This window comes from Macadamia integrifolia, chromosome 14 (assembly GCF_013358625.1).
Source record: "Macadamia integrifolia cultivar HAES 741 chromosome 14, SCU_Mint_v3, whole genome shotgun sequence".
Taxonomy (NCBI): Eukaryota; Viridiplantae; Streptophyta; class Magnoliopsida; order Proteales; family Proteaceae; genus Macadamia; species Macadamia integrifolia.
This window is the reverse complement of record NC_056570.1, coordinates 30861159-30873920: the sequence shown is the minus strand read 5'-3', so window position 1 is coordinate 30873920 and position 12762 is coordinate 30861159. Positions and strand designations below refer to the sequence as shown.

Below are 12762 nucleotides of genomic sequence, written 5' to 3'. Positions count from 1 at the left end.
CTGCACCTCCACCTCCTAATCTACACAGGCCACCTCCAGCTCCCCTAGCCTCATCCACTGTAACCCCCGTCGTTCCCACTCCTCCTAAATCCATCCATACCATCCTTTCTCCTCCAGAAAACCCTCTATCTGAGTACCTTACAACCCTTACTATCTTAGAGTCAAACCCCCTTCCTTCTTTCATGAATGAAGGACCTCAACCTGCTGCACCTCATGTTTCGGAAATGGATGATGATCCTGAAATCCAGAATCCTGATACACCCAGACAACCTCCTGTCCCTCCTACTCCTACACCTTTTACCCCATACTAAAATCATGACCCAAAACAGTTTTTTTCCCTAGATGATATTCCTGTTTCCAAATGGGCATCTCGGATTGTTGATTTTCATGCATGGATCAATGTTGAATTACTTCATGAAGGAGCTTCATCTGTTACTGTCTTGTCCAAATTTATTGCACGACTCCAAGGCAAACTCAGGGAATTGTATTTAGCTCTTCGTCCTTACAGACAACTACAGATTGTACAACTGACTGAACGCCAGTTTGTTACCACTCTCTATCAAGAGTTTTTTGGCCCTGTTTCAAATGATCTCTCAAAGGCCCGTGATGAATTTCTCCAGATGAAGTGTTGTTCTCTTCTTCGACTGGACCTTGACAAACATTTCTCCCGAATGACAGACTAATGTCATAAAATTGGTGGTATTGATGATGAGAATTTGAAGCAAATCTTTTTAAACTCTCTTCCAGAACCCCTTGGCATAGATACACAACAGTTTTTGAAGAACCAGAATATTCCATTGGCCTCATGTACCATTGGTTCTCTATACAGCTATGCTCTTACTGCCCTTGATAAGCTTTGCAACATCAAAAAAGTCTAGAAAGATTTGCAAGATCATTCTGATAAAGTCTCCTATGCTTGTGATACCTCTTATCTTAAAATCAAGTGCAAAGGTGATAAATCTTGCGACTGTGCTACCAAGAAATCATCTCATCACCGACGGTTTCCTCTTTTCTCTCACAAAAGGGATCCCTTCAAAAAGAAACGGTTCTCTTTTCGGTCTCCAAGGAAAAAATGGTGTTTCCTCAGGAAAAAGCATATTAGGGGAAAAACCAAGTTCTCAACTTGTTATATCTGTGGAAAAAATGGACATTTTGTAAAAAATTGTCCTCAGTCCCGAAAGAAAGACAAGATTCTCCACATGCTATCTTCTCTTCACCAAGAAGATCTTCAGGATGCTGACCTTGAGTCTTTATATTCTCTTGATGAGACTCCTACAGACCTCTTCCTTTTTGCCTATTGATTTTCCTAATACAGACTCAGACCCAGAGTCTTCCCTCTCCAAGTCCGAGGAATCTGATCCCCTCTACCAAGTGATACCTCGTCTTCCCTCTACTTATCCTAATCCTCAGCCTCCCCTCTTACAAAGTCAACCAGTTACCCTTCCTCATGTTTCTGTTACAATTCTTCTTGAACCTTATGCCAGACCCATAAACCTTATTGCCTTCCTTGACACTGGAGCTGCTACTACAATTCTGAACCCAAACGTCCTCCCTAAACCGTATTGGAAATCCCAGGATCCTCCTCTCCCTTTTCTTGCAGCCAACGGTGAAATCTTCCACATCACCCTTGTGTAAGGATTCAACTTCTTCCAACTTTGTCAATAACCCATACAGTCCTAGGTACCCATTTTTCAGGCAAAGACCTTATCATCGGATTTGATATTCTTCGTCATCTTCCTCTCCGATGGACACCTCACGGTCTTGTCTATAAGCAACAGCTTCTCCCTTGGGCCCCTATTTCTAACTTATTTCTTGCAGGTACTTCCCTCTTTGAAGAAATTAAAGCACATATCCTCTCCACCTCTTGTGCAGAATCTCATTCCGATTTTCTTACAAAGTGTTCTCAACCTTTATGGCAGAACCCTGACTTCTTCATTACACTGCATTTTAAGAAAAATGAAGATGTCAATCCAACAAAAGCTAGCCATCCAGGCCTCAATCCGGAACATCTTTCTTTGGCTATCCAAGAGATTCAGCAACTGTAGTCCCAAGGTCTTTTGGAACCCACTTTCTCTCCATGGGCTTGCCAGGCATTTTATGTGAATAAAAGAACAGAACAAATTCGAGGAAAACTGAGAATGGTGATTGATTATCGGCCTTTAAATCACTTTTTGGCTGATGAAAAATTTTCTCTCCCAACTCAACCGATTTTACTTCTCCAACTAGCCCATGCTACTGTTTTCTCCAAGTTTGACCTCAAAGCAGGTTTTTGGCAATTTGGAATTATTCCTGAAGACAGACCAAAGACAGATTTTTGCATCCCAGGCTACCATATGCAATGGACAGTCATGCCTTTTGGTCTCAAAACAACACCATCTATCTTCCAGAGAGCTATGATGAAGATATTTGCTCCCATCCAAGACCATGCGCTTATATATATTGATGATATTCTTCTCTTCTCCAACACAGAAGCATCCCATCTCCAGCTTCTCCAGCAGTTTTATTAAATAGTTCAACAATATGGTCTTATGCTCTCTCCTAAGAAGCTACAAATTGGTGTCCCCTCTATTGATTTTCTTGGTGTTACTATCTCTAAAGGACAATATCATCTGCAGCCACACATTGCAACTTCTTTGCAGCTATTTCCAGATGGTCTTCTCACCAAAAATCAAGTTCAACAATTTCTTGGAATCGTCAATTATATGACAGAGTTTCTTCCACAACAGATCATTCATACTTCTTTGCTACATCAACTCTTACGAAAGAATGCTCCTCTATGGTCTGCTGCTCACACAAATGCTATACAAGCTTTAAAGAAACTCTCTGAAAACCTCCCACCCGTCAAATTCCTTCTACTGGAAAAAGAATCTTATAAACAGATGCCAGTGACACTCACTGGGGTGCGGTTCTTCTTGAAGCACATCCTTCCACTATTACAAGAACTGTTTGCGGATACAAAAGTAGATCTTTCAAGCCCTCTAAAACTCATTATCACTCTGCTTCTAAAGAGATTCTAGTAGTCAAAAGAGGCATAGAGAAGTTCCAATTCCATTTAATTGGCCATCAGTTTCTGGTTGAATTAGATATGTCGAGCTTCCCCCGGATGCTTGAATTTCGTCAGAAGCATCTCCCTCAGGAACAACTTCTCCGATGGGCTCAGTGGTTCTCCCAATGGTCTTTTGATGTTAAACACATAAAAGAAAAAGAAAATGTTTTGAGAAATTTCCTATCCAGACCAACCTCAACCTTTGCCATTATCCCTTTACTTTTCCCCATAACCCCTGGAGCCTCTACCTCTCAGTCTCCCCCGTCACCAGGACATAACCTTTGTTGTTCCCTTCCTCCAGCCCTTCCTTTAGAAATCCTCCAAGACCTCACTTTGAGAATAGTCCTTTCATATAGCAAGACTACAGCCTTCCGACTCCTCGAAGTTTCTCTTTGAAGATACGGACTCCCCATCTCAGGACTATGTTTTCATCGTGACTACCCTTTCCTCACCATGTTTACCTTTACCTCCCCTGTTGAAATCTCAGAATTTCCCCTCATATACAAGTGCATATTTTGGCTTTGTTCTACCCACACTATCGCCCTTAATTTTTCCCTTCTGACCCTTCATTGGTTTTTAGGTCGATGGACAGACCCTCTTCACCACCATCATCCTCTTTACAACCATCCCCAACGGGTTAATCCTGTCCTTCAGTTTCTCCAGTTATTCGCCCCACCAGAACATTGGCTTACGCTCTTATCTGGATATCTCCCTTCCTCTGATGACCCATATCCTGATATTCCCCATATCATAATCCTCTTTCACAGATCCCCTTTCATCCATCAAACCTTGGATCAAAATCAACAACCCTGCCATCACATTCAATATGTGTCAGACTTCCATATCTATGACGTCAAACCATATGATCCTTACCACACACATTTTGGCCATCAAGACGAATGGAGAAGATTCCTTACCACTATGTGTCGAGTCAATGACACTCTGCCATAACATGTGCTGGCTCCACTTCTTGACCATGTAGATAAGGCTTGTGATCTCCATCAAACCGATCGCCTCACTGATCCTCGAATCGAGCGTCTCCTTGATGCGCACAACGACTGGCTCATCGATCATGCTACTTTTTATCCAGCTAGCAGCACTGACAGTTCGGATAGCGACTAGGGTTATCTTCTCGTGTCTCGTGTATTGTTATCTTCTCGTATGTTGTAATTTTTTGTTTTCTTTCATTTTGTCTTTTGTGCAAATGGAGTGTGTTATGTTATGTAATTATTGTACGGGTACGGGTCCCACATGGTCCACATGTCTGGTATCCAAAGTCCACATGTATCTTTGATGCTCTATATATAGAGCTTAAATCTAATGAAATGGATCATCGAATCCTTGTGTGAAATCACTACCCTAAAAATAAATCTAATAAAATGGATCATCGAATCCTTGTGTGAAATCACTACCCTAAAATGGTATCAGAGCTTGGCTAATTGCTTTCCTGGTTAATCTGGACTCGGTAGTCATTGGATGATAGATCACCATCTGAACCGAGGTGGAAGATCTTACAACGGCTAACCATTGTGGTAATAGTTATCCCAATCGTGGTTACCCTAGGGTGGGATAACTACTTAACCTAACCTTAATCAGATCCGTTCATCTTAAGTGAGTTTAGAAACGGTTATGGATGTCATTGTCCCATGATTAGGCGAAGCGTTTAGGTGACATGTGGAAGACATGTACTACTCATAGGATAAGGCATATGGTTCCTCATAAAGGTTCCTGGTCGATGCTATGAAGGACGATCGTGCCTCGTTAGAGGTGCCTTCATCTTTAGTCGTAGCATTATTTATGATCGGGGTATTAAGTATTGACTGAAAATGTCATTGGTTGGTGCTATAATGGCATATCATATATTATAATTATTTACAAAAAAAAAATATATATATATATATATATATATTAAAATTTAAAAATATGCTTTTCCATATAAGTGCATAAATAATTAGATACGGTTTTACGTACACATGATTTTTAAAGATCAACATATTATACACAAATAATATCGCAGGTAGATACTTTTTTAAAGACCAAATTACCCTTTTAATCTTGTGAACTGTCTATCCTTTCAACCCAAACCCAAAATCTCTACCTCTTTCCTTCTTCCTCAACCACTGAATGTGGCAGATTTCTCAGTTGGCTAGGGTTTCATTCAGGTTCAAAACCCTCCCAACGGTGATATAAGCAAAGAAGTTTCACCCAAAAGAAAGATATTAAGCAAGAGAAGGAAATTGGGGATGGGTTATTGTGTTTTAGTGCAAAGGGTAATATTGTCATTTGCTTTTCATATTTAACACCAGTCGAAAAGAGGGGATGGTTGTAATTTCCTTAATAGGGGATGGTCTTGTAAATTTCTCCTTTATTTTTAAAATTTAAAACTAAGGCAAAATCCCTAACCCTTCTTCTCCGTCTCAGGGTACCAAAACAGGGACTTGCACCTTCTTCTCCAAGTTGGAACCTTGCTCCCTTCTTCTCCGTCTCCGTTCCCGGCGTCGGAAACTGATTGCGATATTCCTAACAATCAATAACCGTTCTTCCTTCCTGTTCTCCGTTTCTCTTCCCACGGGTTGCTGAAAACTCCATCGAAGGCGGTCGCAGCGGCGGGACGGCGACTTGCCACTCCTCTTCTCCGAAGAGTCATTATGTGAGGCTATTGAGTAGAGCCCCTTGGTGCCCCCTTCTTCTTCTTCGTCTCCGTTCGGCCAGCTGAGTATATCTCTTCTCTGTAAGTTTCTCTCAGAGTGAACTGGATGCATCTCTCTCTCTCTCTCTCTGTTCTCCGTAAAATTTTCTACCATTATTTTTAAACAAAGCAATCAATTTGGATTGGACTCAGCCGTGAGTTAACGTTCTAAGTTGCCTGATATTTTGCATTCCATGGCTGAGGATTTATTGAATATTCTTCATATATGGTGTTTGTTTCTGATTCTCTCCCAATTTTTTTTTTTGGCCACAAAGAACACGAAGCACAGATAATATTCATTTGCAGAAATGAGGTATCAGAGACACATTTATATGTCAATCTCATATAACCATGCACAAAGAACACGAAGCATAGATAATATTCATTTGCAGAAATGAGGTATCAGAGACACATTTATACGACAATCTCATATAACTATGTTTCTGATATCCCATTTCAGTGTTTCTCAACTTGCCTTTCTGACTATTTCAGGTCATTGTATCTGCAAATCACCTCAAATATTTAGCTTTGAGATGGTAATTTTATGTAAATGCGTGTGATGACATACTTCTGGTATTTTCAATTAAGCATCAAAGCTAGAAACAAACAACATAATACTGCTTTCCATGTTCTATTATTTACCTCTCAAGAGTTTATTGGACCCAACCTCAAACCTTCTGTATCATAAGGTAATCCCAAACCCAAAATTTGACATCAAAGACTTAAACTTGGTTGTGTTCTAAATGAGAACATCTGCTTGATGAGGTTACTGTTTGACTGTTGTTTCTCAGGGTGTTGGGCTTAGGTTATTCCACCAGAAGAATGAAAAAATTAATTTTCAAATTGGAAAGCCAGATTGGATTTAAGTGTTCATGAGAAACATGGGAGATTAGAATTTAGTAGCAAACATTTAGTTTTAGTTCCTTCTTAATATCAAAATATACATGTATTTTTGATCTAGGGATTTTACAGAGCAATTTTACTAAACTTCAATATGGTTATGTGCTTGCCTACGTTTTTGGACAGCCACAATCTCGAAGTTTTATTTTATTTTTTAATTTTTTTAGCCAATCTGAATTTATTTAATAAACAACCAAGTTGATGCAGCGTGTTTTCATGTCCCTAACCTTTTCTCATCATCGTGTTCAAAAATTTCTATTGGTATGTTATGTTATTTCTAGGTATCAGTAGTGTTCTTAGATACCTGCAAGGATCAAGAAAAATGACCCCCCTCTCTTTGTTTTCTAATTTCAAGTTGAATATCAAGATTTAAGGGAGATGATAAAACTGGATTGGTTATTGATAATGAGTTCTATCAGTGATTGGTGCAATGGAGGTTGAAAATTGGGCTACTTCTTCTGATGGAACAGCTGATTCGGATGCCTACTTGCAAGATACAGATGATGAAGAGATTCACTATAAGTCTGGATCTTTCCCCAAGTTGCAAATTAGGTACAGTGGTTGAGTTGGAGAAAGAAAAGAAAAGAAAAAGAGTTAACTCAGCTTCCACCTAGGAAAGTTTATAAAGCTTGATGTTGTTATATTATTTTCCGCAGGAAAAATAAATCCAAGGCTCGCTGGGATGCGGAGATGGGGATGGCACAGGTTATAGAACCGAAGGGTAGAATATGGACAGCATTGGGAGTAGTTCGAAGAAGCAAAATCTACTGCTTCATTGAGGAGATCCTGTAGGTATCATAGCATCTTTGTTTTTTATTTTATTTCTTTTTTGTTTAATGAAAAAACCTTTGTTCTATTTTACTTTGCTGTCTAGTTATTTTAGAAGCCTTTTTTTAGTTGGTCGTTTTCAAATGACAATTTACATGTTTCTTTATTTGCTTGCATGTGTACCTCTGTGCATTTTACATTTGTTTGTATTCTCTTTATGAATGGATGAATTTATGTTTTGCCAGCTACGAAGGATGCAAGCTGAGCAATCAAAGCTAGATTTTGGTAGCTTCCTGGTCATGTCAGTATGTAATCTAGCTATTCATCAAGCATGCTAAGTTTGGTGTGCTGTTCTTATTCAAGAGTCATTAGCCCTTGTTTTTCTTTTGCCAGAATCAAAAGTTAATATTTTAGCTGACTTTTAGCAATCTGGAGTTAAATGCAATATTTGAATTTACATTTGGACCAGAGAACATAACTAGTTTCAACAAGGTTAAATAATATTTGATTCTGAAAGGATTCCATGATGTGTTGCATTTTCTATTCAGACAAGAAATCATTTATTGCTCTGTTACAAATCTATAAGCAGGACTAAACAGTCCGTACTGGCAGAACAAAAGTCCGCAGGTAGCAGGACAACAGTCTGCAGGAAGAAGAGGAAAAAGAAAAGGATACGTTGTTTTTGGTGAAGTCCTGTTCTACAGTGTTGGTGATACCTCATTTCCACATACATCATCTATAACCCATTGGTACCACCTTGGGTCAATCTTTTGGTTTGCTGTTGTGATTGTTAAGATTCTCTGTGGATCGCTTATTGTCAGTGGGTGGAACTTACAAAGAATAAGTGTTGTATGTGATGATATGGAGGAGATGGTCCTCTTCTCACGAGTTTGCAAATGTGGAGGTACCTTTCCTGTCACCTGTTGGAGCCATCTGCCACAGGTTAGCGACATAAAATGTGAAAATGCCATTTATATATTCATTACAGATTCTGCTTGAGCATTTGAGGTGAAGTCATGTGAATTGCAAATATACCTGATATAGTGATGGATTCTTACAGAGGTGGGAAGTAATTAATATTGTGGCTCACTTAAGAATTGTTTGGAAAACAATGCCCTTTGGTGTATTTTGGGTAGTATGGTGGGCCTCGAACATGAGAAATATTTTAAGGGTGAAGTCATGGAGATTCATGGTATACAATGGCAAGTACCGGTGATGCAGATCTGAAGGTCTACACAAGAAGGAAGAAGAGGGTCGACCCTAGTGGCTGATTGGGTCGACCAAATCTGGTTTATTGGCCCATGGTTTGGGCTACTGATGGGGATATTAGTTACCTTAATTAGTTTCTAATTTAGTTTTTAATTTCAAGTCTTAAATTAGTTTCTAATTTCAGTCATTGTTAGTTTCTAATTTTAGTTGTTTACAATTTTCAGTTTTAGTTATTACGTGTTAGTAGTTTAGTAACTCAATTTTTAGAAGCTTTTGAGTTTCTATTTTGTAAACACTTTCCCCCCATCATTATAAATAAAGAAGGGCTCATACTCAACGCCTACAATTTTGATTAATGAAAAAAAGTTGTTGCTGCTGCTGCCGCTGGTCTTTGTGGAGGTTTCCTTGTGTCTGATCAAGGTTTAGACACCGTTGTTTGATCCAGTTGACACTCTGTGGCGAGAAGTCCGAGTGGATCTTCATATTTTTGGTTTTTCTTATTGCTCTTAATTTCATTCAGTCACTTAGGTACGTGCTCTGATCTCTCTACAGATTTTCTGGGTTGAGGTTCTCTGTTTTATCTTCTACTCCCCTAATTGTTGGGAGTTCTGGCCATCTGATGGCCCTATAATTTGGGTTGAGTGTTAGACCCATCCAGAAGGGAACTCGATCCCAATCTTAGGCTGATCAGGCATGGGTTCAGTTATCATGGGATTTTCTTCAGTTGTGGCCAATAGTGTTTTCTGCCCAGATTTGAGTTCTGGTTTTTGATCTGTCTTGTAGAAGGGCTGCTGGATTATATAACCTATTGTTTAGTCTTTTAATTTGGTGATTTAAATCATTAATTCCTTGGGCTGTTAGCTAATTACAGTGTTCCTGAATTAGTGATTTCGACTGTCAGAATTATAATCTATTGTCTCAGTTTACTACTAGTCTGCTGTGGATTGTTGTGGTGGTTGTTTAGTTGTTATTTGGTTTGAAAGTTCCTGCAGATTGAGACTTGGTTATACCCCTACCCTAGTCTACATTAACCAGATACTGTAATGAGTTTAAGTGGAGACTCGTTTTAGTTTTGTGCGGAAGACAATGCCCTTTGCTGTATTTTGGGCACTATGATGGACTTGGAGCCCGAGAATTTTTTTTAAAGGTGAAGTCAGTGCTGATTTCCGGTACACAGTGGCAACTACCTAATAATGTGATGGATTTAGATGTGGGAAGCAATTAATATTGCAGCTCACTTGAGATATGTTTAGAGGCCAGTACCCTTGCCTGTATTTGGGGCTGTATGATAGGCCATGGGAACATATTTTTTTTTGAGACAGAAGGTATTTTGTGTAATTTTTTTTTGGAAAAAATAAATTGGGGTGGGAGGATTTGGAAAAAAATGATCTTCAGATATGTTGTTGTGTGTTGATTTACATTAGTGTAGCTCTTACTTAATAGCTCATGCTTTTGGGATAAGCGGTTTTAACATGGTATCAGAGCCAAGAGGTTGGGTGTTTGATCCTTGGTAAGTGCGAGGGGATTTGTGTCCCCTTGGTGCCACGTGCAGAGCCGTGTGTGTGTGTGTGTGCCTGCACGTGCGAGGAGGTGTTGTTTGATGAAACAAAGTTCTATACTATGCTCCTTCTATGGCTATTAAGTTGTCTTTAGATGATTGAGATTGATCATTTGTAACCATGGGAAGCAATGAAACATACAACTGTTAGATTTAATTCTAATTACGGAACTTTTAAGCATTTATGTTTAAACTCGAGTTCTTGTTGATGCCTTGGTGTATTTGCGTGATTGATGAAAATGTAAACTCTTCCTACATTTGCTTTTGTTAATGCACATTCAGAGGCTGATTGATTTTGTAATCCTACTGCAGATATCTGGCTCAAATTGGGGCATTAGTTCTCTTGGATGCAAATGATGCTGTCGTCTCCTTGAAAGATATATATGAGAAGGTTGCAGAAGGCAATAATGGATGTCATTGGGAGGCTTTTGAGGCTTACAGACACTTAAGGTCCCTGGGATACATAGTCAGTCGACATGGGGCCCCTTGGACTGAGAAGAGTGTCAAGAGTGTCCCTGGTTCTGCTTGTCTTGACGGCACTACAGAAAGCAATGAGGTAGCAGATAGGAAATCAGAGGATGAACTTTCCATCATTAGCCTGTTTAAAGATTTGAATATTAATGAAGTGGGGCTGGATTTTGATGTGCATCTTCCCAACAGCAAGTTTAGAAAGTCTTGTCCTGGTGATCCAAGTTTTATCCTCTGTTTAACCAGGTGGGCAATACACATGGCAGATTTAGGACATTCTGTTCCGTCTTTGCCATGTACCTGTCTTGAAGTATTGATGGGTCTAATATTTATCCCAAGGTCTAATATATCTTGTGTGCAAACCTTGGAATCTGTGTATCTTCTCATTTCTTTCATTATTTTCCTAGTATAACTTGGTTTTAAGCATTACAGTTTATCCTGCCTGGAATGATCTTCGGGTGTCATTTTTGTTGATTTTTCTGCATTTGCATCTCAAAAATGCAAGTAAAGATTAAATATGGAAAGATATGAAATGAAATTGCTGGCATATAGAATGAATTTTATGTATGTTGAGAAATTCATCATATGGTACATATATTCAGTGCATTATTTGCAAAAGGGCACTATGGTCTTGGGTTCCACACCATCGCTTTCTCCCTTGATTAGTTTCCCTTATTTTCCTCTTCCTTTTAAAAGATCAACCTGCATGTCTTGTCCTATTATAAAACCATCTCAATCTTCAGTTTCTTTTGTAGGGGTCAACCACCACTGAGAGAAGAGATTGAAAACCTTGAGAAAAAGTGCAATGGTATTCCTTTGAAGTTTTGTCATGTAGATCATGGGCGTGTCAGTTTCTTTTCCTTCGACAAATTGGAGCTTCCAGTCCTACCCTGATGATCCCAGAAGGTGGAATTTTGTTCAAGTGAAGTTTCAGAGATGGGTGGCAGAAAAGTATCCATTTTATGATCTGATGTGTACAGGAGATTCAGGAGCAGCTCTTTGTATGTGGCCGAACCTGTTTACAAGTAGGTAATTTTTAATTTCGTATTTATGAATATGCTTGTAACCAATTCATTGGACAGATTTGATGGAATGGAAATTGATCCTACGCCGCTGCTTGTGCACTTTCCTTCTCTCCTCTTCTCAGTGAAAACTCTCTTCTACCTTCTGCTAAATATTTGTAGTAATAAACTACTTCCCTGCTTTGGGTGGTTGCTTACATTGGAAGGGGGGTGGGGGAGATAATTTATAGAGAGATAGCTGATATAGAGGCTGAGAGGAAGCTGGTATGATATCTATTTTTGTGAACTGAATGAGGTAACCAGAGATTGATTGTGTTCTCTGCAAACCCATCTGCATTGCGGGAGAAGATCATCCAAGTGCCACATTAATGTTGGTAAAGATGGTGAGTTGCAGTCTCTTTGCTCTTCTTTTCCTTCTTCCTTCATATTAAAGATGGTGATCTTGGAGAGGAAGTAAAGGATTAATGTGTAAAGAACCTATTTATAGTATGTGCAACCACAACCGTCGGATTTAAGTGTGTGCGAATTAACCTCCTTGACCAAAGGTTGAGATTTTTCCTGTAAAGGCTGGTGTTTCCAAAATTTGGAAAGTTTTGTTTTTAAAGGATTCTATTGGTATTGAATCAACGGTGAAGAGCTTATGATCCATTTATGAGTTCTTAGCCCTTTCAATAAAATAAATAAATAAAAAATAAAAAATTGATTTGGATTAGGAATGTAAAAGGATCGGATATGATCGGATCTGGATATTCTGTGATTGGATTTTTTTTTACCATCCGTCAAATCCTTGACTTGTGTAATTTGGACCTTCTTTTCCTTGGTGGATATGATTCACTCTCAATTCATGCTCTCAGTTGTCTAGTCTCATGATTCTCATTTCCTCATTCTCTAGAATTTATTCATGAATCTTCAAAAGCCTTTATAATCATTAGCTACTTAATTTTTTCTTATTAGTTGGATGCACCAGGTTAAAGCAAGGGTGTTCTGTGTCTATTGAGCAAAGACATGTTGTAATTGTATAGCTAATTGGAAAACATATCATAGGGATGCCCTAAAGCACTCATGGTACCATTATGAAATATCCAAACCAAAATTGTGAAAG

The 12762-nt window shown here is 39.0% G+C and overlaps 1 protein-coding gene across 6 annotated transcripts; it reads left to right on the top strand.

The window, feature by feature from the left end:
• Positions 1-5397: 5397 nt before the first annotated feature.
• Positions 5398-11771, top strand: LOC122061170. 6 transcript variants are annotated; one of them, XM_042624374.1, is made up of 5 exons: positions 5398-5777; positions 7106-7187; positions 7292-7423; positions 10483-10884; positions 11382-11771. In XM_042624374.1, the coding sequence occupies exons 3-5, from the start codon at positions 7326-7328 to the stop codon at positions 11530-11532; spliced, it is 651 nt and encodes a 216-aa protein (XP_042480308.1). In that variant the 5' UTR covers positions 5398-5777; positions 7106-7187; positions 7292-7325; the 3' UTR covers positions 11533-11771. The 6 variants fall into 6 exon arrangements, with proteins under 6 accessions (XP_042480308.1, XP_042480307.1, XP_042480305.1 ...); XM_042624373.1 differs by having other exon boundaries at positions 7055-7187; positions 11394-11771; XM_042624371.1 differs by having other exon boundaries at positions 7055-7187.
• The last annotated feature ends 991 nt before the right edge of the window (positions 11772-12762 follow it).

Bases quoted from the DNA above. Each gene is read 5' to 3' on its own strand.
- LOC122061170 (XM_042624371.1), top strand. From the start codon at position 7,066: ATGGAGGTTGAAAATTGGGCTACTTCTTCTGATGGAACAGCTGATTCG. The intron at 7,188-7,291 runs GTACAGTGGTTG...TATTTTCCGCAG, and splicing joins TTCCCCAAGTTGCAAATTAG to GAAAAATAAATCCAAGGCTC. The intron at 10,885-11,381 runs GTGGGCAATACA...CTCAATCTTCAG, and splicing joins TTTATCCTCTGTTTAACCAG to TTTCTTTTGTAGGGGTCAAC.